Here is a 25,127-nt window from a genome sequence, read left to right as displayed (position 1 = left end):
GGAGCACCTCCTTCCAGCTGTCTAGTGCTGTAAAACAACTGGTGGCCAGTACGTGTCCCCACACATACATGGCTGAGCCCTCTGTACCCCAGGTCAGACACAAGGCCCTGTCCTCCTTCCTACTGGTTGGCGTCACCCCTGATCAAGACCCCCTCTGTTCCTAAGAGGCCATGGGCTTCACACCCAAATGGATCCCATGTACAATAATGTGTTTCTAGAAGCCAAGAAATATTCTCTTCCACTTAAACTCAAATATTTCTGGAGAATGAGCAGGTGCTTCACACCAGGAGTCTACGTTATTGGGTTGATGCCGTTATGCTACTGGGGAGCTAACTCAGCTATTGGGATTCTAGTCCAGTTCTGCCTGTTGTGCTCTTTGAGGGCACCTGGAGCACCCAGCTGGCAGAATTCAAGGGCCATGTGAAGGCACCTTCCAGCTGGCATGATACGCCTGGGCTCACCCAAGAACAAAGGCAGCCAGTAGCACAGCCTAGAAGCTCCATGGGCTGACTCGCAGGGCACCCCACCCATTCGAGGCCAACATGTCAGCCACTGTCCTGCTGCTGCTGGGTAGGAACACGGTGATGACAGGGCAGGCACACAGGTGTCTTTAAACAAACATAACTCCATTCAGAGCATCATAGTTTAGAGCAGGGGCTGGCACACTAAGGCCTGTGAGCCCACTCTCTGCCCCCCTAAAGTTTTCTTGGTGCAGAGCCACATTCATTTGTTTGTCACATATTTGTGACTGCTTCCTTGCTCTGATGGCAAAATTGGGTAGTTGCATAGAGACTACCCGTAACCCACAAAGCCTTTTAAAATATTCATTATCTGCCCTTCACAGATCATGTCAGCTGACCCCAGGCTGAGAGCCCCACCCCTAGAACTGGTTCATCCAGAGAGCCACCAAGCAGCCACAGGCTTCAGAAAATGGCTGGTCCTCTCTGACCCTCAGTCTCCTCCTCTCAGATATGGGGTAGCCCTACAATGTGCATGGTCACTGGGAGGGGCGAACGGCAGAGCACAGAGGCCTTGTGTTTTGGCCAGTGTCTGCCATGCACACATCTGTGCATATGTCAGAGTAAACAGAGGAAAGAGTCCTCATCAGTTCATTTCCCGGTTCTTATGAGGTGACCATGTATTGTTCTCCCAATGAACACCAAGAGAAACGTCCCCAGCCAAAAGCAGTGACCCACAGGGAACACAGACATGTGTACACAGCCATACACATACATGTATAGGTACACACACATACACATTCACACATATACCTACTCCCATGTATCCCACATTCATGCTCACAGACACACTCATACATGTGCATGTTCATGTAAATACATATATATACATATAACACATATGCATTTACAGGCTCACACATGTGCACATGCACACACATACACATACTCATGAGAGTACACACTCACACACGTACAGTTGACCTGCCATGCGTTTCTTCCATGTGCATCACCTACATCTATAGCATGTGTGCTTTTCTTGACAAAAGTGTGTACGCCAGTGTCCTAGACACAAGTCAGTGTCCTGGCAGAAGGACCAGGAAGGTTTTGAGGAGCCACTCAGATACGGAACTGTGAGATGAAAGAGCACGTGATGCCCCTGAAGAGGCCCAGAGATCTTGCCCCACGCATCTTAGGCAATGTCGCAGATATAAAGGAACAACAGATGAGGGGCCTGAGATCTGACCCTAGGGTGACGGCAGTGGACAGCAAGTGGTGGGTGACTCTCGGCAACACCTTTGACCTCTCCTAGACGCCATATCAGTACCTCTTTACCAAAGGAAGAAACTACAAAGCAACAGGTCTAGAATTGTGTTTTAAGCTGACGAAGAAGAAAAAGGAACAGGACACAGATTCTCCCAGCCACACGTGGTCCTAAGAACAAGGACACAGATGGTATTTTCCACAGCAGCAACTGCTTCAGCCACCTGCCCTCCCATTAAGAGGAGGGTCCATCTCTCTAGCCCCTGGAGTCAGGAAGGCCCTGCCCCTGTTTTAACCAACAAAGCACAGCAGAAGGAACTGGGCCAGTGGACTGTCTGGGAGTTTCCACTGTCTGCCCTGGGAACCCAGTGCCATGAGGGACCCCAGAGACTTAGCAAGTCCACAGAAGACACCCCAGAAGGTGAGTGAACTGTCACGGGCATCCAACTGCCTGGGGGCAGGGGGACCCACAAAGACAAGTGCTTCATAAGAGAACTAGCGCCCCCAGGGAGCCCCAGGGAGGACAGCAAAGGGCCTGGGCTGACCGCACATGGCTCCAATTCCCCTCATAGACAATGATGCTGATTTCAGGGCTGCTGTGAAGACATAACAGGATGGTCAGGATAGAGGGCCCAGCCCCATCCTACCACCAGCATGAACTCAGAGCACAATGAAAAAAAAAAAGGCCCAGGAGGTGCCAAGAAGGACCCACCATACAGAAGCGTCCAAGATGACCAAGTTCCTGGTTAAGGGGTGGGAGGCAAGGAGCAGGCCCAGGAAACACCACTGGCTGTGTCTTCCTGAGCCTTGGCCATCACTCCCTCTTGGGAGCATTAGCCACACCCAGAAATCTAGATCAAACATGCTTTCTGACCCAAATTCAGAGGGGCTGGAGCTCTGCCCTCCACGCCAATGAGCTGCACACTGGATACACTGTGCCCAATAGGAAGGAAGACCCTGGTGACCTTGTCCAATAGTGCAAGGGCAGCTTGTGTGAAGACAGTCACAGTCACAGTCCGGGGAGGCAAGCCCAGTGGATGGCCTGGACAAAGCTGCAAGGGTATGTGGACCAGATGCTCCAGTGCCTGACAAAAATGCCATTATGGTTAGAAAGTGTGCCTGTCCCCAGTGCAGAGCCACCATCCTCCTTCCTTTCTCAGGAAAGACGACATAGCCTTTCCCAAATAGGGTCCTGCAGAACACTGGCCAGGGCTCCCAATGGAGTGCCACATGAGAAGCAGCCCCACTGTCCGATCCATTAGAAAAGTAAACAGTGACTTAACAACTGAATCTCAAGACCTTTACTTCCCCATAGGAATCTCCCAAAGGGAGTAGTGTCCAAAATCCCCTATGCCCATCTTCCTTCTCCTTGCCCTTCCTACCTCTTTCCCTAACCCAGGTGTCTGCAACAGGCTCCCAGGTTTTCTCCCACCTGCAGTGGGGCCCCTAAGTTGCTGGCAGGTGCAGCGAATTTGACTGGCCTCGGCCTGTGTGACCACTGCCTGGCTCTGCCCTGCCCAGTGGGCACCCCATACCTGGCCCTGCCCTGCGCTCAGAATGCTCCTCAAGGCTCTTCTATGCATAAGCCAGCCCTGGCCAAAGTGCCCCCCTCCCCTCCTTCACTGAACATCCACTCTTTCCCCCAAGATCCTTCATGGTCACCTCATCTAGGAAAGGCACTGCCTCACTAGACAAAGCTTGCTGCCCCTTTCTCTAACACCTTCCTCAGTGCCCCCTGCCACCTCGAGCAAGGGGGGATGAGAGGTGAACTCGGCTTCATCTCTGTGCTCCTCCCAACCCCACAGGGCAGGGATGCTGGGTGTCTGGGGTCAAAGGAAACCCAGGTGGGTCAGTGGCCCAGAAAATCCTCACATCTTGGGCTCCCCTGGCCTCTGAGTCCTGGTTCCCCTTCTTCCTCCACAAAGAGATACTTCCAGGGGCCATGGTCAGTCGTTATGTGGAAGCCACCTCTTCTTGCACAGGCTGGGCACAAAATCTCCAGGAGGACTTGCCAGATGAATGGGCGAGAGGGAGGTTCATGTGTAACAGGGCACATTCTAGTTTCTGATGTGATTATTATCACTGTTAGCAGTACAATTGATCCCAAGTACAATGAAGAAAAATGAGGGGTGGGATACTGGTGTGACACAGCAAATGTGCTCTCCCTGAGGCTGAGATGTCTGTTGGCTTCTGCAGCCCTGCACACTCTGTCTCCAAACACAAAACATTCAGTGGGGAAAAGAGAGGACACCAGCAGCCCCTCAGGGACTTTGTGGCCAACATGGTTGAGTTTTAGGAGTGCAAAGGGCTCCCAAGACCCCAGACCAGGCTCTCCCACAGCAGAAGACCATGAGAGCTGAGAAACATTTGCTGTGCACAGAGGTTTGGCTGGCTTGCCTGTCTCAGCATCCAAACATATTCCTTACAAGCCAAGGCTGTTAACGTGGCCTTGGCTCAACCTTCAGTAGGACTTAGCTGCCAGAGGCGACCAGTCCCAGGAAGGTCTTTCAAAACCCCTACACGCAACCTGCCAAGGGCAAAGGTGGCCACTGCCCATGCCTGGCATCATGAGGGGTCAGCAGCCAGGCCCACAGAAAGCCAAGTTTCAATCCCAGTAGGGAACCAGAACAGATCAGGGCATGCTCCAGCAAAGCCCGCAGCCGAGGCAGCCTCAGATCAAAAGGCTGCGACCACCAGCCAGCAGCTACAGGGCAGAACAGCAGCCAGGTGACACACAGGGCAGACCCAGACCCATACCTATGTGTAGCCTGGGCAACAAAGTCTTTTACCTGCATGCCTTTATGCAAAGGCATGCTGCCCATGCCTGTGCAACATTGTCTTATCAGGTAAATGCAAAGCCCAGGTCCAAGGAAAGGAAGCAATGAGCAGTGAGGCTAAAAACAATGGATGCTGTATAACCTTGCCAGAAGAACGCTTAGCAATCAGTCTGGTTCGTATTCCAAATACCACCAACCCACCCGGCATATTGTTACTCCAGAAGCAATTCTAGTTTAATTCAAACAAAAAAAAAATGCTGCACTTACCGTGGCTAATTCGTCGAACTTGCCAAAGAGCTCGTTAAGAAGTTTCACCAGCTCCTGGGCCGTGCACTGAGACGCCAAGCCTGTGAAGCCCACGATGTCCGCAAACAAGATGCTGCAAGAGAAAGGGGTGCCAGGCCGCCCTCCTCCCAACCACTAAGGAAACAACCATTGAGCTAAAAGGACATTCACATCTGCAGATCACTTGAGAATAAATCACCCCCTTTATTTCTTCATGCAGGCTGGAGATGATGGCTTCCTTGTTCCCATTTTACAGGTGAGAAAACTGAGGCTCAAAAACACCACAGGATGCCCTTCTGGCCACAGGAGGAAAAAATGTGGGGGTCCCTCAAAGCTTGCCATTCCCCATGCTGACCCCACACACATACCACATAGGGAGATCCCGCCAGTCCCCACTAGACCAGCCTCCCTTTCCCAGGGAGGCCACATGACTGGGATGTAGCCAGTGGCACCAAGCAAAAGTTATGTGTTTTTGAGAGTGTGGCCGTCTCCACACCCTATTTTTCACCTTCTGCCATCTGGGTGCAGGTGACCACAAGGCCCTGGACATGGTGTTAGAGCTTCTCAATAGAAGGACACAAAGTCCCTGAATTATTGGGCAAAGGAATTATCCTGCCCCCAATTTGTAATGAGAGCAGGAAACACAGTCTTTTGTGCCAAAGCCACTGCGTACCGGGTGTCTAGTTCTTACAGAACTGAGGTCAGCCTTAAACAGCACAGTGTCTACCCATAGAGCAGAACTATTTTTTCTGGAGAGAACAAGACTTTAAAAAGATGTTTTCTATGGTTTACTCTTTTCGTCAAATTAAAACATGCTCTTTGCATAACATCAGAGGAATTTTTAAAAACCTATCATTTTTGTCTATAAAAATTTCATAGCTTTAAGATATCTCCTAACACTTTGTCTAAGTGCTCTTGGTTTTTCTCTAACTTTGAGGCTTCCTGAACCCAAACCTGCACTCAGCACGCCTATATGAAAGGCATAAATGTAAAGTAAAGAGAAACAACCATTCTTGTCAATAACACAGGGTGCTGCCAAAGATGGGCCAGCCAGGAGGAGAAGGAGGGGAGCAGGGTTTAGAGCTTGGACTCCAGATGGACTATCCAGCTCTGCCATTGACAGCAACATATCTAACCCCTCCATATGTCCGTCCCTTCACCTGGTAAATGGAAATCAGATGAGAATCCAGGTCATACCTTGCACTTAGTATGAGCTTCATAACCGTGATGATTTCTAATAAAGATAAATGCTTATAATTTATGCATTCATTTATTCACTTTCTCATTCAACAAATACTTATTGAAGGCTATCTGTGCTAGCATTGTTCTAGATGCCTGGGATTTCGCTATAAATAAAAGATTCAAACATCACTGTCCTAAGGAAGACTCCATTCTATTTGGATGGGGCAGGGGAAGACAGTCAAATCATGTCAAGGTGACACATAGTAAAAAATAGGAGCAGGAAAGATGGGTATGGGGTTGTGTGAGTCCCAAAGGAGGAGACAGAGAGGGAGGTATACAGATGTGATTTTTGCTGGATATAGAATTCTTATATTTTTATTTCAGTCTTTGAATATACCATCCTCCTGCCTTCTGGTCTCCCTGATTTCTGATGAAAAATCAGCTGATAACTTTGCTGAAAATCCTTGTAGGTGATGAGTCATTTTTCTCTTTTTGCTTTCAAAATTGTGTCCTTATCTTTAGCTTTTGACAGTTTGATTATGATGGTCTCAATGTGGGTCTCTTTGAGTTTCTCCATCTTGGTGTACATTAAGATTATTGAATGTATAGGTTAACAAGTTCCAAAAAATTTGGACACTTCTGGTCATTTATTACCCTTTCTCTCTTTCCTCTTTTCTGGGACTTCACTATAAGTGTATTGATATGCTAGATGGTATCCCACAGGTCTTTAAGGCTCTCTTCATTTTCTTCTTCCTTTATTCATTCAGGTCTTCAGACTAGATAATCCCAAGTTGAAAGCTTATCTTCAAGCTCATTAATTTTTTTTCTGCCTGTTCAAATCTTAGGTTGAGCCCCTATAATAAAATTTTCATTTATTATATTTTCTATATTTGGAATTTCTATTTGGTTGAGCTTTTAAAAATAATTTCTTTCTCTCTGTTAGTATTCTTTCTTTAGTGAGAAATCATTCTCACAGTTTACTTTAGTTATTTGGAAAGAGTTTATTCTTTAAACATATTTAAAATAGCTGACAAGATCTTTGTCTAAGAAGTCCAATGTCTAGGCTTTTTCAAGAACAGTTGCTATTGACTGCTTTTGTGGGAGGGACATACATACTTGTTTTCTTGCATATCTCACATGTTTTTGTGGAAAACTGAATAAAATAAAGTGCCAGCTCTAGTAATCAGATTCCCCACCATACTTCCCCCATACCATGTGATGGATTGATGTTATAGTTCACAGTGTCGGGCAACTTTTTAAAAAATTAATTCTGCACAACCATGCCCTTCTGAAATTCCAAAAATTGTTCCCAGAGCTTTTCAAAGTACCCTATAGACATCTAATTCTCTAGTTTTTCCTTTAAGGTTTTGGTTGCCTTGTTGTTTGCCTCAACTGTCCTCATTGCCTAATGCAGTTAGATGTTAAACTTGCCACTGATGGTTTTCAACAAATGTGCTGAGAAAAGCTGTTTACACTTGGTTTTGAGTAAGGTCGAAGAAAAAAGACAAGCTGTATGAGGGGAGATTTCCAAGTAAATTCCAGGCAAGTCAAATAATGACAATCCCCTGAGAATGTAGCTTTGAAAGAGCACCAGTCCCATTGTGAACCACTCTGGCAGTTGCTAGGTTGTGACTGTTGGTTTTCAAAACTACCATGGAGGTGAGGAGGCAGAATGATGAAAACAGGGCATGTTAAAATGTCACAAAGCTTGGTTATTCTTCCTGACATGTCATTGTTTTTCTTATATAAACACTCCTGGATTGTTGCAAGTCTTTGTTTAGTTTTAAGAGTTCTGACAACATTGATTCTGACCAATTTTGCCAGGGTTCCTGTTGCTTTCACAGGAGAGAGGATTTTCACATGTACTGACAACATCAGCCTGCCACAAACTATGAATGGTGCACTTCATCCTGGAGTGATTCAGAACTTCTGGTAGATTCTAATGAGAACAGTAAAGAGGTCTACGAGATGTTCATATCTGAGGGATAGAAAGACATCTCTGACTGCTGCTGGAGGGTGGCCAGAGAGGGTAGGGTGAAGCTGGCACCATCAGTGACAGGGAAGCTGGTTACTTGCATACCTCAGGCTATTGCACCTAACCAGCAGCCAACAGCCCAACTACTAGGGGGCCAAGGAGCCCACCAGAGGATGTAGACAGTTTCAGTCAGGGAAGTAAGGCGGTGGCTCTCCACATCTGTATTTTTTGCTCCCAAGCAAGAAGAGAACTAAGAGGAAGGTGCTAAGGTGCCCACACACCAACTCTAGCTGCAGCCACAGGAGACCTCTGACTTTTTTAAATTATTGTAATAAGGACACTTAACATGAGATCTAATCTCTTAAAAAGCTTTAGGCATACATTATTGTTGACTATAAGTAAAATATCATAGAGCAGAAATCCAGAACATAGTCATCTTGCTTGACTAAAACTTTTTTTTTAGTGGATTAAAACAACAATTATTTATTATTTCTCATGATGATTTTGTAGGCTACTTGAGTGAGACTAAACCTTTATAGCCATTAACTAACTCCCTATTTCCTCCTCCCCTAAGCCTCGTTAACTATGATGCCACTCTTTAATTCTATGAAATTGATTATTTAAAATACTTCAGGCTGGCTCCATAGCTTAGGGGTTAGAGCACTGGTCTTGTAAAATACTTCATACAAGTGATATGATACAGTATTTGTCTTTATGTGACTAGCTATTTCACTTAGTTTAATGTCCTCAAGTTTCATCTTATGTTGTCACATATTGCTAAATTTCTTTCTTTTTAAGGCTGAATAGCATTCCATTTTATGTACATATCACATATCATTTTTGTGGTAGGACCTTTTACAGAGACGGGACACCGAGGCTTCTTTGTCAGGAAGCGGCGTTTATTTGTGCCGGCACTGGTTTCACTGGATTTATATCTAAAGGCTGAGTCCCGAATGCAATGGGGCATTGCCTTATATACTTTTTACTAATTTTTTTTTTTACATTTTAGCCCCCTTTGTCTCCCTTATATGGCAACATATATTTTGATTGGGTATTTTATGGCACAGGGTTATGCATGCTCACTTAGACACTGACTATGCCACGTTACTTTTTTTTTTTGTTCTGGGGGACTTTTTTTGTCCCTTACCACATTTTCTTCATATCTTTACTGAGACATCACTAAAATAAAAATTGTGTATAAGCCTGTGTTGGGCATATATAAGATGTACAACTTGATGTTTTGATAAACATACACATGGTGAAATGATGAAAACAATCAAGATAACTAACACATCCATATGTTAGTGTAGATTCCATATATGAAGGGGAACATAACAGTATTTATCTTTCTGTGCCTGGCTTATTTCCCCTAACATAATGTCCCCCAGGCTCTTCCATGGAAACACAAATGAAAGGATTTTATATTTTTATGCCTGAATAGTTGTCCATTCTGTATATATACTACATTCTCTTTATATATTCACCTTATGATGAATGCTTGGATTGATTCCATATCCTGGCTATTGTGTATAGTGCTGCAATAAACAAGGAGTACAGATATCTCTTCAATATGCTGATTTCCTCTCCTCTGCATATCTACACAGTAGAGGGATTACTGTATCATGTGGTAGTTCTAGTTTTAGCTTTTTTAGGAACTTCTATACTGTTTTCCATAATGGCTGGGGTAATTTACACTCCTACCCACAGCATATAAGAGTTCCCTTTTCTCCACATCTCACCATGTCTGATATTAAGGTGTATATGTTCCTTATATATTTTGTATTTTAACACCTTATCAGATATAGAGCTTAAATTTTTTTCTCCCATGGCCTAGGCTGCATTTTCCTTTTATTGATTATTTCCTTTGTGGTACAAGAGCAAATTTTTAGTTTGATAGAATCCCACTTGTTTATTTTTACTTTTGTAGCCTGTTTTTGTGTCATATCCATGAAATGATTGTCATGGGAATGTCATGAAACATTTCTCTTACTTTTTTTCTAAGAATTTTATAGTTTCAGGCCTCATATTTAATGTTTTAATCAATTTTGAGCATATTTCTGTATATAGTATCAGATAAGGGTTCCATTTCAAGTTTTGCATGTGGATATCCAGTTTTTCCAACATCATATATTGAAGAGACTATCCTTTTCCCATTGTATTCTCTTGGTAGCAACCTTTCAAAGACCAGCTAGCTCTACGTGTATGGATTTATTTCTGGACTTTTTACTCTGTTTCATTGGTCTGTCTGTTTTATGCCAGCACCAAACTGTTCTGATTATTACAGCTTTGTAATATAATTGGAAGGCAAGAAGGATAATGTCCCCAGTTTTATTATTCTTGCTTAAGATTGATTTGGCTATTTGGGGTATTTTTTTTTTTCTATTTCTTTATTTTAAAATGCCTTTATTTTCACAAAGTTTCCCATTATTTTCTAGATCACTTTTAATATGAACATTTTGATAATATTGCCTTCAAATTCATGAACTTAGAATGTCTTTCCAATTGTCTTTTCAAATCTCTTTCATCATTATAGTTTTGAATATATAAATTTTTCACCTCCCTAGTTAAGATTATTATTATGTATTTTATTCTTTTTGGTATGATTGTAAATGGGACTGTAGTTCCAAATTCCTCTTTAAATGGGTCCTTGTTAGTGTACAGAAACACCATCGTTAATGTTTGTTGACTCCATATCCTGCAACGTTACTAAATTCACTTATTCTAAAATTTTTTGTGGAGTCACCAGAATTTTCTAGATATGAGATCATGACATCTACAAAGAAAAACAATTTTACTTTCTCCTTTCCATTTTGTTTTTTTCTTGTACAAATTTATAAGATACATGTGCAATTTTGTTATATGCATAGATTGTGCAGTTGTCAAGACTTTTAGGATATCCATCACCCAAATAATGTACATTGTACCAATTTCTCATCATCCTCCCCACTCCTACTCCCTTACTCTTCTGAGTCTCCATTATCTATCATTCCACACTATTGGATGAAACATTTTGCAAATGTCTGGTAGGTCTATCTGGTCTAAAGTCAAGTTTAATTCCAATTTCTTGTTGATTTCCTGTCTAGATGATTCGTCTAAGGCTGTGAGTAGAATGTTGAAGTCTCCCACTATTATTATATTACTGTCTGTCTCTCTTTTTAAGTCTGGTAATATTTGTTTTATCAATCAGGGCATGCCAGTGTTGAGTATTATAGGTTTAGAATTGTTATATCCTTTTGCTGAATTGACCCCTTTATCACTATATAATAACCTTCTTAAACTTCTTTTACTGATTTTGACCTAAAGTTTGTTTTATCTGAAGTACAGTTTCTCTTGCTCACTTTTGTTTTCCATTTACATGGAATATCTTTTTACAACCCTCTACTTTCAGTCTATATGGGTCTTTACAGGTAAGGTGAATTTCTTGTAAGCAGCATATAGTTAGATCATGTTTTGTTTTTTGTTTTCATTTAGCAATCTATATATTTTAAGTGGAGAATTTAATCCATTATGTTCAAGTTTATTATAGATATGTGAACAATATATCATTTTACTGTATCCTAGTTGTTCTATAAATTTTTTGTACCTTTCTTTTTCTCTGTTTGTCATGTTTTGGTGGAATTCTGTAGTGATAACATTTGATTCCTTTTTCTCCCTCCTTTGTGTAATTACTTTACCAGTAAAGTTTTATATTTCCATGTATTCACATGATGACTAAAGTCATCCTTTCACTTCCACATTTAGCACTCCCTTGAGCATTTCTTTTAGGGCTGATCTGGTGGTGATGAATTATCTCAGCATTTGTTTGTCTAGGAAAGACTTTATTTCTCCTTTACTTACGAAGGCTAATCTTGCTATATATAGAATTACTAACTGACAGTCTTTTTCTTTCAGCACTTTGAATATTTCATCCCATGTCTCTGACTGAAAGGTTTCTGCTGAGAAGTCCACTGTTAGTCTGATGAAGTTTCTAGCTTCATTATCCTTGTTCTTGGTATTTTTTAAATTATCTCTCTTACTTTGACTTTAGATCGTTTTATTATAATGTGCCAAGGCAAAATTCTTTTTGCTTATATTTGTTTGGAGATTGCTGAGCCTCCAGTGTATGCATGTCTAAATCTCTTGCTATACTTGAGAAATTTTGATATATTATAATATTGTTAAATAGGTTTTCTAAACCTTTGATCTTTTTTCACCCTTGGGAATACAGATAATCCATAAATCCAGTCACTTTATGCTGTCCCAAACATCTTAAAGGCTTTGTTCCTTTTAATTCTTTTTTTCTTTTTCTTTTTTTTTTTTTTTGAGTTGGAGTCTCACTCTGTCACCCAGACTGGAGTGCAGTGGCCGCTTCCAGCCACCGCAGCCTCGACCTGCTGGGCTCCGGTGATCCTTCCGCCTCAGCCTTCCAAGTAGCCGGAATTACAGGCATGCGCTACCATGCCCATCTGATTTTTTGATTTATTGTAAAGATGAGGTCTCGCCACCCAGGCAGGTCTCAAACCCACAGGCCCAGGCAATCCACTCACCTCAGCCTCCCAAAGGTGCGGGATTACAAGCTGAGCCACCGAGCCCGGCTTAATTCTTTTTTTCTTTATTTTTGTCAGACTGGGTTATTTTAAGTTCTGTCTTCAAGTTCTGAAATCTTTCTTCTTCTTTATCTAGCCCATTGTTTAAGTTTTTTAATGTGTTTTGTACTTCCTTCAATAAATTATTCAGTTCTAGAATTTCTGTTTCGTGTTTATTGTTGTTGTTTTAAATATCTACCTCTTTGGCAAATTTATCATTCATATCCTTACCTGGTTTTCTGAGTTCTTTGTACTGGTTTTCAGATTTCACTTGCATCTCACTGAACTTCTTTAAAATCAATATTTCAAATTCTTTATCTAGACTTTCAATAACTTCTCTTTGGTTAAGATTTATTGCTGAAGAATTTGCTGTGTTCCTTTGGGGGTTTCGTATTTCCTTCCTTTCACATCTACTATATTTTTACATTAATATCGGGTGTAATATTTGCTTTCTCCTATTTTTGAATTTACTTTCATTTGTGGGTTACTACTTCCTGAAGGTGTGTATATGGTGTTGATTGGGTAGGTCCCTTTGGCTTTGCTTCTAGGTGCATGTATGATTGGTTTGTCTACAAACAGTATAGGTGGTGTCTATGCCCTGGTGTGTTAGGGTCCAGTTATTAGTGGAGGATGTGGTGAAGTTTGCTGGGGACTGGTATGCTAGATGTGCCTGTCTTTAGGCTTCAGTGGTAGTAGTGATAGAATAAATGTGTCTATCTGTATGCTCTGAGACAACATACACGGGTTCTCATGCTAGCAGTTCTAGGTGGACCTATTCTTGGGCCTCAGTGTAGTTGTTTCAAGTGCCAGTTGGAGTAGCAGTTGACTGTATAGGTGAGTGGGCTCTAAAGCCCCTGAGCAGCCAGTGTCATATGGCCAATGGATGTAGCAGTGGTGAAATGTTTTCCTGGGTCCTAACCACTGTGTGTTTGTGTTGGCAGTGGTTATAACAAGTCGGGTGGGCCAATCTCCAGGCAAATAGGTGGTACTTACAGGTAAGAGCCAGCTGAGGTAGTAGTGGTAAGGTGTTTATTGCAGGAGTAGTGCTCGGCTGTCCAAGGTGGTGAATTGAGTTGACCTTAGAGAAAAAACTTACAGTTTTTCATCACTGAGTATGATGATCCACAGCTGTGGATACTCCATATACTCTACAGCCTTTATTTTGTCAAAGTATTTTTCTTTTATCCTAATTTGTTGAGTGTTTGTAATAAAAGAATATTACATTTTGTCAAGTATTTTTTCTACATCTATTAAGATGATCGTGTGGTTTTTATTCTTTATTCTCTTAATGTGTTATATCACATTGTATCGTGAACCGTCCTTGGATTCCAGGGATAAATCCCTCTTAGTTACAGTGTATGATTTGTTTAATGTGGTCTTGGATGCATTTGCTAGTATGCTGCTTAAGATATTTGCATCTATATTTATCAGGCATACTGACCTGTGATTTTCTTTTTATTCTTGTCTGCTTTTGTTATCAGGGTAATGCTGGCTTCATAGTTTGAGAGTGCTCCCTTCTCTTCAATTTCTTGCAAGACTGTGAAAGGAATTACTTTTTTTTTTTTTTTGAGTTGGAGTCTCACTCTGTCACTCAGATGGGAGTGCAGTGGTCGCTCTCAGCCACTGCAGCCTCGACCTGCTGGGCTCCGGCGATCCTTCCACCTCAGCCTTCCAAGTAGCTGGAAATACAGGTGTGCGCTACCACACCCGGCTAATTTTTGATTTATTGTAGAGATGAGGTCTCGCCAAGTTGCCCAGGCAGGTCTCAAATCCGCGGGCTCAGGCAATCCACTCAGCTTGGCCTCCCAAAGTGCTGGGATTACAGGCTGAGCCACCGAGCCCGGCCAGAATTACTATTAATTCTTCCTTAAATGTTTGGTAGAATTTACCAGTGAAGCCAGCTGAGTCTGGGCTTTTCTTTGTTGATAACAAAGGTTTTAATAACTAATTCAATCCCCATGCTACTTACAGATCTGTTCCAACTTTCTACTTCTTAATGATTTGGTCTTGGTAGGTGGTATGTTTTCTGGTATTTATCAAATTTTTCTAGGTTATATAGGTTGTTGATATATAAACTGTTCACAGTAGTCTCATGATCCTTTTTTTAAGGCATCAGTTGTAGTATCTCTTCTTTTGCTTCTAATTTTATTTGAATTTTCTCTTTTCTGTCTTAGTCTAGTTAAAGATTTGTCCAAATTTTGTTTATCATTTCACAAAACAACTCTTAGTTTTGTAGATTTTTTCTATTGTTTTCTATTTCATTTAGTTCTATTCTAATCTTTATTTCTTTTTTCTACTAACTTTGAGCCTAATGTGTTCTTCCTTTTTTCTTGTATTAGCTGCTTGAGGTGTAAAATCAGATTGCTGAGTTGTGATCTTTCTTCTTTTTTTAATGTAGACATTCATCACTATAAACTGCCCTCTTATTACTGCTTTTGCTGTATCCCATAAATTCTGGTATGTTGTGTTTTCATTTTCTTTTGTCTGGAGGTGTTTTTTAATGCCCTTTTTGATTTGTCCTCTGACATAATAAAAGTTCAAGAGTGTGTTGTTTAATGTCCACACATTTGTTAATTTTTCCCATTTCTTTTTTTTTTTAATTTTTATTTTCAACTCAGGGGTATGTACATATGCATATTCCTTTTACCTTATCACAGTCAGAAAAGAAACTTGATATGATTTCACTCATCTTAAATGTGTTAAGACTTCTTTTGTGACTTAACATGATCCATCCTGGAGAAAGATCCATGTACACTTGAGAAGAATGTGCATTCTGCTCCTGTCAAGTGAAATGTACCCTATATGTTAGGTCTATTTTGTCCATAGTATTATTTGTTTTTTTTTTTAGTTGGAGTCTCACTCTGTCGCCCAGACTGGAGTGCGATGGCCGCTCCCGGCCACCGCAGCCTCGACCTGCTGGGCTCCGGCGATCCTTCCGCCTCAGCCTTCCAAGTAGCCGGAATTACAGGCATGCGCTACCATGCCCAGCTGATTTTTTGATTTATGGTAGAGATGAGGTCTCACTGCCCAGGCAGGTCTCGAACCCGCGGGCTCAGGCAATCCACTCACCTCAGCCTCCCAAAGGCGCGGGATTACAGGCTGAGCCACTGAGCCCGGCTTTGTCCATAGTATTATTAAAATCCTCTGCTTTCTTTTTGATATTCTGTCCAGATGTTCTGTCCATTACTAAAAGTGGATCATTGAAGTCTCCTGCTATTATTGGTTTGTTGTTCATTTCTTTTTTCCATTCTGTCAATGCTTGCTTTATATAGTTAGGTGCTTTTATGTAGGATGCATATATATTTACAATTACTATATCACCCTGGTGGATTGACTCATTTATCATTATAAGACAACCTTCTTGTCTCTTTTGACAACTTTTGACTTAAAGTCTATTTTGTTTGATATAAGCATAGGCATTCTTGCTTTTGGGTGGGCATTTGCATGGACTAGTTTTTTCTGTTCTTTCACTTTCAGTCTATGTGTGTCTTTAAATCTTAAGTGAGTTTCTTGTAGATAGCATATAGTTAGGCTTGGTTTGGGGGTTTATTTTTATCCATTCAGTCATTCTATTTTTTTTATGAGAGAGTTTAGTCCATTTACGCTTAAAGTAAGTATTAATAGGGAACGGCTTACTATTTTGTTAGTTGTCTTCTGTTAATCTTGCAGTTCTTTTGTCTGTTTTTCATTCTTTTTCTGAGTGCCTTTGTGTTGTGTTGATGTTTTGCCTTGATTCTTTTTTTTTTTGAGTTGGAGTCTCACTGTCACCCAGACTGGAGTGCAGTGGCCGCTCCTGGCCACCGCAGCCTTGACCTGCTGGGCTCCGGCGATCCTTCCACCTCAGCCTTCCAAGTAGCTGGAACTACAGGTGCGTGCTACCACACCCAGCTAATTTTTTGATTTACTGTAGAGATGAAGTCTCGCCTGTGGGTCTCGAACCCGCGGGCTCAGGCAATCTACTCACCTCAGCCTCCCAAAGGCGCAGGATTACAGGCTGAGCCACCGAACCCAGCTGATTCTTTTTTTTCTTTGATTCTTTTCTCTTTTTCTTTTGCATGGCTTCTATGGTTATTTTTTTTTTCTTTGTGATCACCTTGGTGCTTACAAGAAATATCTTATAACTATTTATTTTGAGCTGATAAAAACTTATGTTCAATCACATACAAAATCTCTAGACTTTAACTTCTTCCCCATGATTTATTGTATATTGTTATAATTTATATCTATTCAAGTATATACCTTTTAATGTATTTTCAGTGACAGTTATTTTAATATTGGTCTGCTGATGATTTCCTGAAATTCCTTTAAGCTTTCTTCACTCTTTTCCATTATTTTTTTATTTTTGTTCCTCTAACTGAATTACTTCCAGTGACTTGTCTTCCAGGTCATTGATCCTTTATTCTGCTTGATCTAGTCTTCTGCTGAATCCTTCTAGTAAATTTTTCAGTTCAGTGGTTATGGTCTTTAGCTCCACAATTTCTGTCTGGCACATTTTAATATTTTCTATGTCTTTGTTGAAATACTCATTTTGTTCATGCATTACTCTTTTGATCTCAGTAAGCATCTTGATAAGAGTTATTTTTAATTATTTGTCAGGTGCATTATATAATTTTGTTTCATTAGGGTTGGTTTTGGGAGACTTGCCTTTGTTTGGAACATCTCTTATTGGTTCTTTCCTTGACTCTTTATGATGGTGTCTGAGTATTACACAAAGCAAGCACCTCTTCCAGTCTTCATAGACTGGCCTTGTATAGGAGGAGACTCCCACCAATCATTCCAGCCAGAGATTCTGGTGGCCTCTACCAACACTTTCTCTTCCCAGGAAAAAGCAGGGAGCTGTAGCTTTTTTTCCTGCTCACTCTGCATTAAGAAGCAGGGAAGGGAGGAAGTTATGGTGTCTACAAGCCCAAGCCACTGCCTCCATTCTCTCCTGGGTAGCCAGACTGTGCCAGACATGTCAAGAGATCCAGGACTGGAGAGATAGATGCTTTTCTTTGGGCAGCCCTACAGAAGCTGGGGCAGTGGTCACACTAATCAACGATTTCCCTCCTCAGGGGTTTGCTTAGAGATGATATTTTTTCATCTGCTCACTATGACATCTGCCAGCTCTGCCCACCGAAAAAAATCCTTGATTTGTGATGCCTTCTTTTCAGTGTGGAGAGGCTCTGGTTCTCCACAAGGTGCTCTCTGAATTATTCTGGTGGTCTGTTCTTCTCAGGAGGGGGCTGGGTCACTGTATCATATCCTTATCCAGTAACAAGAGGCAGTGAGCAAAATGAGAAAAGTTGAGGTAGATGTCAGTGTTGACTAGCCCCAGGTCCTGTCCCAAGCTGTCACTCACTGGCAAGGGAGTCCTGCACAGATGCTTCACTTTTCTGAACCTAAATTTCCTCACCTATAAAATGGCAGTGACATTGCCAACAGCTCACCGGAGCATGCCGATATTAAACGAAACAAAGCATTTAGCAGAGAGGTTCTGAGCACAACTTCTGTAGTCATCCTGGCTCAAATGCTGGCTCTGGAACTATTTTCCACCTGCCTGAGCCTTCCCTCCACACTGCTCTAGCATCCTCTTCTGCAGAACAAGGACAACACTGGTCCTTACCGAACAACACGATGGGGGAGTAAACAGACTCACATGTATACTCAGAACAGAGCCTGGTGAGCTGTCAGCCAGGCAGCAATGAGCCATGCAAGCTTGGCACCCAGGGACCTCAGATTTGAAGGGGTCCGCAAACCTCGGGTTATTTCCAATGAACATGCACTGGCTCCCAGGGACCCAGGATGTGGTGTTCTATACAAGGATGAGAGTTTTTCTCAGCCTTTTGTGTCTTCAGGTACCCAGCCAGCAGGGAGGCCCAACACCAACTCCCAGAGAAGCCAGCAAAGAACAGCAGAAAAGGAAAGTGCTCCAGGTTTCTCAAGCAGCACCTCCTACCTGAGTGGCATTTGTGTCAAGTGTTAATACCAAGGAGGCGACACCCAAGCATTCTAAGCACATCATGCTTCAACAGAAATCATTTTTTCAATGCACAATTTAATAAGGTAAGTACTTCTAAACGAAATACTTAAAATCAATTAAAAAGCTGGTTCATTCTGAGGGCTTAATTTCCTCACCTATAAAACGGGAACAACAATCCCTATCTCCTAGGGCTCTCATGAGATGAACAAAGTGAGGAAGAGGTGTACACATAGTCCAGACTCTGGCACCAACTAGCATATGCTCAGCCATTATTCTGACATGACAAATTCCCAGCCTCAAATGTCACTGCTCAAACCTAGTTTTAGGGACACAGCATCGGGTCTCTACAATTGACACAGAAAGTACAAGAGTGCTGAAATAAGAAATGGGAAAGATAACTGTGACATGCATCACCCAAGAAGCCAACAGCACCCTGCCTGTAGGATCTGCTTTCCTGCCAGGCAGCTGCCCACCTGAGCCTCCTGACCACACCTACCCTCTCCTCTCCTCACAACTGAAATGCTCTGTCTACACCTCACACTTCCGCCATCACCTCCCAATCTCTACCCATCACCTCCACACCAACCTCCACCATCACCTCCCCACATCTACACCTCTCCATTCCCTCCCCACCTCAGTCCATCATCCCCTCCCTGCTTCTGCCATCACCCTCCCATCTTCACTAGCACCACCACACCTCAGCTCCCAGGCCCACTGCTGGGGAGTGCCAGCCCTACCTCACGTTGTCATGCCTCTGGATGTAAATCTTGTGGAAAATCCTCTCGGGGGGCTTCAGGAAGTCCTCCTTCATCTCCATGGCAACATTCCGGGGCAGGAGGCTCATGAGAAGCCGCTCCTGGACAGGAGAGAAGGGCCCGCGTCAGACAGCAGGCCCCCCCACCCTGCTCTTCTTCACCTCACCCTCCCCACTGAGGTTGGCGGAGAGAAGCTGCCCTCAGTGGGGGCACTGCAGGCTCTTCTCCTCACGCATGGCTGGCACTCGTCCAATCCTGCAGAACCTGCCTGCCCCAGCCCCAGGCCCAGGCCTGGACTGTCACTGGCCATGTAACACACTTCAGGAGCACTAGTCATGCACTGGTATAGCCCCGCAAACACCCAGCCATGCCCATAGCACCCCTCACACCGCTGCCTGGGCCGAGCTGCCGAGTCTTGGCATGCCCACCCGGACACTCTGGGCTTCAGTGTGCAGCAGGATCACAGTTGGAAAAACACTGCTGCCTCCCACTGGGGAACCCCACCTGGCCTCTTTCTCACCCCCCACTGCTCCAACTACCTCAGAAAGAGTCTCCCAGGTTGGCTTACAAAAACATACTATCCTCTCAGGATACCCAGAGAGTTCCCCTGTTCTCACACAGACAAGCGGCCTAGAGGACCGCTTGAGAATGCCTAGAGGCATTCTTTCTTAGTCTTTGTCTCCTTATTTTTCCTTTATCTGTGTATGTCAAGCATTTTCTCTTTTCCTCCAAGAAAAAAAATAATAAATGTTTGGATTTTTCGATACAATTTGTGCCATCCTGGAGAATCCCTTCCTCTTCCTAGGTCTTGGCTTCCTTATCTGGACTGAGGGAATGAGTAGGACTTTCTCATCTTCCAGGTGGATATTCATTCCTGGGTCGACCCTGGCTGGCCCTTGACCCACTGGGCAAACATCTCTAGGTCTGAGAAACCAAGTCCCAGAAACATGGTGAGAGGGTTCTTTCAGGGCTGGAGTCCCACATGGATCACAGGCCCACTCTGGAGTTTGTAAGGACACATCCCTGACCTGGGAACGGCCCCATACCATGTGACTTTCTCAGAGGGAGCACAAGTATCCAGGTACCTTCATGCATAGGGACCATCTGGACAGCCACACAGATCCCCAAAGCCCAGCAGACCTCTGGGAAGTGGCCATGAGGGCTTTACCCCCTCTGCTCCATGTTACAAACAGGGCTTCATGGGCACAGTTCATTTTATGACAGGAGAATGAATTTGACACACTCGAGACATCTCCCCAGGTATTTTTCCATATAAACTTTGGGAGGCCAAGCCCAGTCCTGCCTGATACCAGGTGAGGCCAAGTTTACGCATGCCTATGAGGCTTGTCTGGGTACCGGCCCCGAAGTCTGTGGCCTGGTGGTATGTTCCAAGCAATGCCCAGGCTTATACTGAGAACTGACCCCACCAGGGGCCCCACCACAGTCCCTACTCAAGCCCTCACTATGCCCCTGGCAGCTCCCAGCTGGATGAACCCTGATGCAGAGGGGAAATGCTGCAAGAGGCTCAGCTGCCTGTGACCACTCTCCACCTGATGCCACAGGGAGAAGGCACAGGAGTATCCAGTCAGTGCTGTGTGGGGACAGCCTTGGGGACAGAAAGGCTCCCCTGCACAGGGCACAGGAATACATCTCAGACCTGGCCAAGAGGCTGTGAGGTTCTTCTTAAATAGATGGGGTCTCTTGGGACAAGACCTGAGATGCAGCCCACAACAAAGGAGCCGTCTGTAGGCAGCCAGCAGTACTGGGGCGGCGGGAACTTGAGCTGGATGCTGGCTCAGGCTACACATCACAAACCAGGAGCAATGTCAGCAATGTGGGCACCTCGGGAAGCTTCCAGAAACTATCACTGCCTGAGGCACAAAGGCACCAGCCAGGTGGGAAGACACAAGCAGTTGTACAAACATGGAGGGTTAGCTGGGAAAGAACCCTAAACAAGGTGCAGGCTCCACATGCTCTCCCAGGCAGCCCCAAAGCCATCAGGCTGATAAACCAGGTGCCAGGATTCAGGAGGCAGCAAGCAGCACTTGGGTTGGCACCAGGGCAGGGCCCGACAGACCCCTGCACAAGGGTAAGGAGAGCCTCAGTGTCTAGTAGTCAGCTGCCTGACCCAAAACCCTGGGTCTGCCACTTAGCTGTTAGGCAAGCTGTCTTAGTGTCATCACATCTGACAGGTGATGATATAGCTGGAGAGCAAACAGTACTCATAGATCAGGCCCCTGCCCTCACACTAAGCCTCAGTGGTCACTACGGCCATCCTTCCTGCCTGGCACCACCAACCCCATCACTCCAGCATCTGCTTGCCGCTTCTCATATCCTTTAAGTATCTGACCTGCACCTATAAAAATGCTAAAATCCTCCCAAAGCCAAATCAGACAAGACTGTCCTTCACTCAGTGCCGTCTCCCACCTTCCTTTAGAGTTAATATTCTCAAATAACCCCTCCCTCACTGGCCCCGAAACCACTGTGACCATAGGCTCTGAGCCTGAGGGAAGGCCTCGACTGTCCTGCACCATTTGGAATTGGGACAGGAAAAGTGAGTCAGTCACAGATCAGCAGACTGAACCAGTGAGGCCAAAGGAACTGAAAGAAAACACAGGACACTGAGCTCCAGGAACCTCAAAGAAGTGACAAGGAGCATCCAGGGCCACAGAGACTAATCCCAGAGGAAAGGATGGAAAGGCTGCTGGGAAGCCCCCTGGCACATGCCTTCCACCCTCTGAACATGGCCCCCAGCATGGAAGACTGGAGCACTTCATGTGAACTGCTAAGCCGTGGCTTAAGTTGCTATGAGAACTGGCTGTAGCAGTCACCTGGCCGTCAGCTAGCTGTCTCCAGTATTCCTGCCCCACTGCTAGCACAAGAGAGCCCCTTATTTTCATTAGGGTTCTTGGCTACCCAGAATAAAGACCCATTTTCCAGTCCCCAAGGAGCTATAAGATGAAAAATCATGTGGAAGCTTCTGAAATATTCTTGCAAGGCAGCTTGTTCTTCTTTGCTTCCTCCCCTGCTGTTGCTGGGAATGTAGTCATAATAGCTGGATCTCTACCTACCATCTTGGTTCACAAGGATGAAGGCCACACACTAGGGACACAGGTGGTAAGCTAGATGGAGACTGGGATGCTAGAGTTTCATGGATCAGCCCTGCCACATCACCATAAAGTGCGCACCCTGGAATGTGTGTATGAGAGAAAAAGAGCAATCCCACTTATATAAGCCACTGTCACAAAAAGATCAGCCTGGATTTCCTTTTTTGTTGTTGTTAACTTTTAATTTTTTTTTTTATTTTAAAGATGTGGAGTACAATTCAGGGTTAAGTATACAAATGTTCATTATGCGGGTACCCTTGTTGATGAGGTGTTCCCCACCTTCACCAGGCAGATTCCCACTATTGCCAATCCCACCTCCCACCCCCCCACTCCTGCATCCCCACAGTTTCCTGCTACTGCCAATCCTTTTCTTATAGTATTACGATAGTTTTTTGAGGTCCACTTATGAGTGAAAACATGTGATACTCAGTTTCTTGTTTCTGTGACAGATCACTCATTATTATAGACTCTAAGTCCATCCAGGTTGCTGTGAAGTTCATGATTTTGTTCTTCTTTTTGGTTGTGCAATATTCCATCATATAAGTGTACCACACTTTTTAATTCAGTCCTCTTTTGATGAACAGCATGGTTGGTTCCATGTTCTTGCTATTGCGAACAATGGACAGCCTGGATTTCCAACCAAGGGCTCAGCATTAGCTCCAACCATTAGATTAGCAATAGCACCTAAAGCCAATACACATTAGTAACCAAAGACTAAAGTTATATAACCTTTCCCAGAAGGAGCAAAACAGCCATCTGATAAGATTGAGCACTCATTTCTGATCACAAACAAGAAAAACCTAAGACTAAGCAGCTCATTTGCATTATTAAAATACTGCCTGAAATTCATATCTAATCTCAAACCTAACCCCAATGCCCCAAGCAGCAATAAACATTAACATCAGGAACAGACAATAGTATCAATAAGTTCTAACCAACAAAATAAGTTAAAAGGCCAGAAATCAAAGTCATGAAAAGTATTATAAACATGGATCACACAAAGTATCCCAGTGCCCTATGAAGGCTATATAAAAACCTTTATAATTTATCTTGACTATCAAAATGTGACAAAATAAATGCACTATTCTTAATAAAAATTAAATATTTAAAAGACAAATGTGAGGACTGCTTTTGGGAAGAATAGAGAAGTACTTTTCCCTATTCCTCCCTATTCCTCCCTGAAAGTCCTGGATGTTACACCTCAAACAAACATCACAAGAATGAAAGGCAGAAGGCAGAGATCTCAAGACCAAGGAACAACATGAAGGTGAGTTTCTGGGCTTTCTTTTCACCTCATAACTCTCAGAATAAGTGCTGGAGAAGTGGGCAGCTCAGAAATGGCAGCAGGTACAAACCAAAAGAATGACCCAACAAAAGTGGCTCTCTCTATCCAAAGGACCAGGACAGGGAAGCCTCACAAGAAGAACACTTGCAGACAATAACTAATTGCCCTACTTCAGGCTAAAGACACAGAAAACTCTATACTCCAAACCTATCCACACCAGCAAACTCCAGGTAGAGAGGCCATAGCTCTACCGTCCTTGGGCTGTGAAGGAGCTCCCAACTAACCCACACACCCCCAAAGGAAGCCAGGTCTTTCATCTCCACCTGGTGATAATGAGCATCCTTGTCCTCTGCAGGTTCACAGGGATCAAGGGGTCCTCTTGCTCTTATCCCCGGCCAGGTGTCCATGGGGAGCTGGGACTCCCACTACTACCCAAGCAGTAAGAAAACCTCTCCCAGTGGGTGTCAACAGAGGCCCAGTGTAGCACCTGGACTTCTACCTCCTCCTGGCAGCAAAGTGACAGCAGCCCCCTTCCCCTGACAGAATACAGTCATAGAAAACAATCTAAAACAAAAGGCCCAAATAAAGCACAGTCTCACACCTAACATTCAAAATGTCTAGGTTCCAGTGGACAGACCATAACTCATACCAAGAACTAGAATAAGCTCAAAGAATGAACAAAGACAGCCAACACCAAGAAGACAGGGATGCTAGAATAACGAAAAAAGACTTTAAAGAAGCCATCATGAGAATGACTCCAGAAAGAACCACAAATACTTTAAAAATAAATATTTTAGACGCACTCAATGATCTATCACAGAAACAAAGAACAGAGTAAGCAGACCTTGAACAATTATCATAATACTCTAAGAAAGGGATTGGCAGTAGTGGGAAACTGCTGGGAGTAGGGAGGGGTGGGATTGGCAGTTGAGAGAAACTGCCTGGGGAGAGGGGGCACACCTCAACTAGGGTACCTGAAAAATGAGCACCTGTATACCTAACCCTGAATTGTTCCCCACATCTTTAAAATAAAAATAAATAAATAAAAATGTAAAAACCTTTTACAAGATATTAGCAATTTAGCAATATGCAAAAAGAATCATTCACTCTGACCAAATGGGGTTTAATCCTGGGACACAAATGTTATCCAGACTGAAATATCAATCAATGCTACATACCTCATCAACAGGATACAGAACAAAAATCACCTACAATTGTACAGAAATAAAATTTGACACAACGTAACACCTATTAATGATGAAAACTTTCAGAAAAACAAAATTAGAGGAGAAATTTCTCATTTTGATAACACCCAGAAAAAAATCTACACCTAACACTTAGTGGTGGGGCATTGAATACTTTCACTGGGAATAAGGATGTTGGCTCTCATTACTCATATTCAACATTGCACCAGAAGGTCTTATCAGTGCAATAAGTTAAGAAAAAGAAAGAAAAGGCATCAGATTAGAAAGGATGAAATAAAAATGATATGATGGTCTATATAAGAAATGCA

General features: G+C 43.4%; 1 protein-coding gene across 1 annotated transcript in view; it reads right to left on the bottom strand.

Annotated features, from left to right (window-relative positions):
• Window positions 1–25,127, bottom strand: part of LOC103253123 (adenylate cyclase type 1) — a gene marked incomplete at its 3' end in the record, with an annotated part of 107,183 nt that overhangs the window by 51,958 nt on the left and 30,098 nt on the right. The window contains exons 3-4 of the mRNA XM_008051590.1: window positions 19,205–19,323; window positions 4,766–4,877 (exon numbers count right to left, since the gene is read on the bottom strand). Coding sequence (XP_008049781.1) covers window positions 4,766–4,877; window positions 19,205–19,323 — 231 coding nt within the window. The remainder of the gene's footprint in view (window positions 1–4,765; window positions 4,878–19,204; window positions 19,324–25,127) is intronic.

The sequence above is a fragment of the Carlito syrichta genome, unplaced genomic scaffold, assembly GCF_000164805.1.
Source record: "Carlito syrichta isolate Samal-C Ts95f unplaced genomic scaffold, Tarsius_syrichta-2.0.1 Scaffold66630, whole genome shotgun sequence".
NCBI lineage: Eukaryota > Metazoa > Chordata > Mammalia > Primates > Tarsiidae > Carlito > Carlito syrichta.
This window is presented reverse-complemented; position numbering and strand designations above follow the sequence as displayed.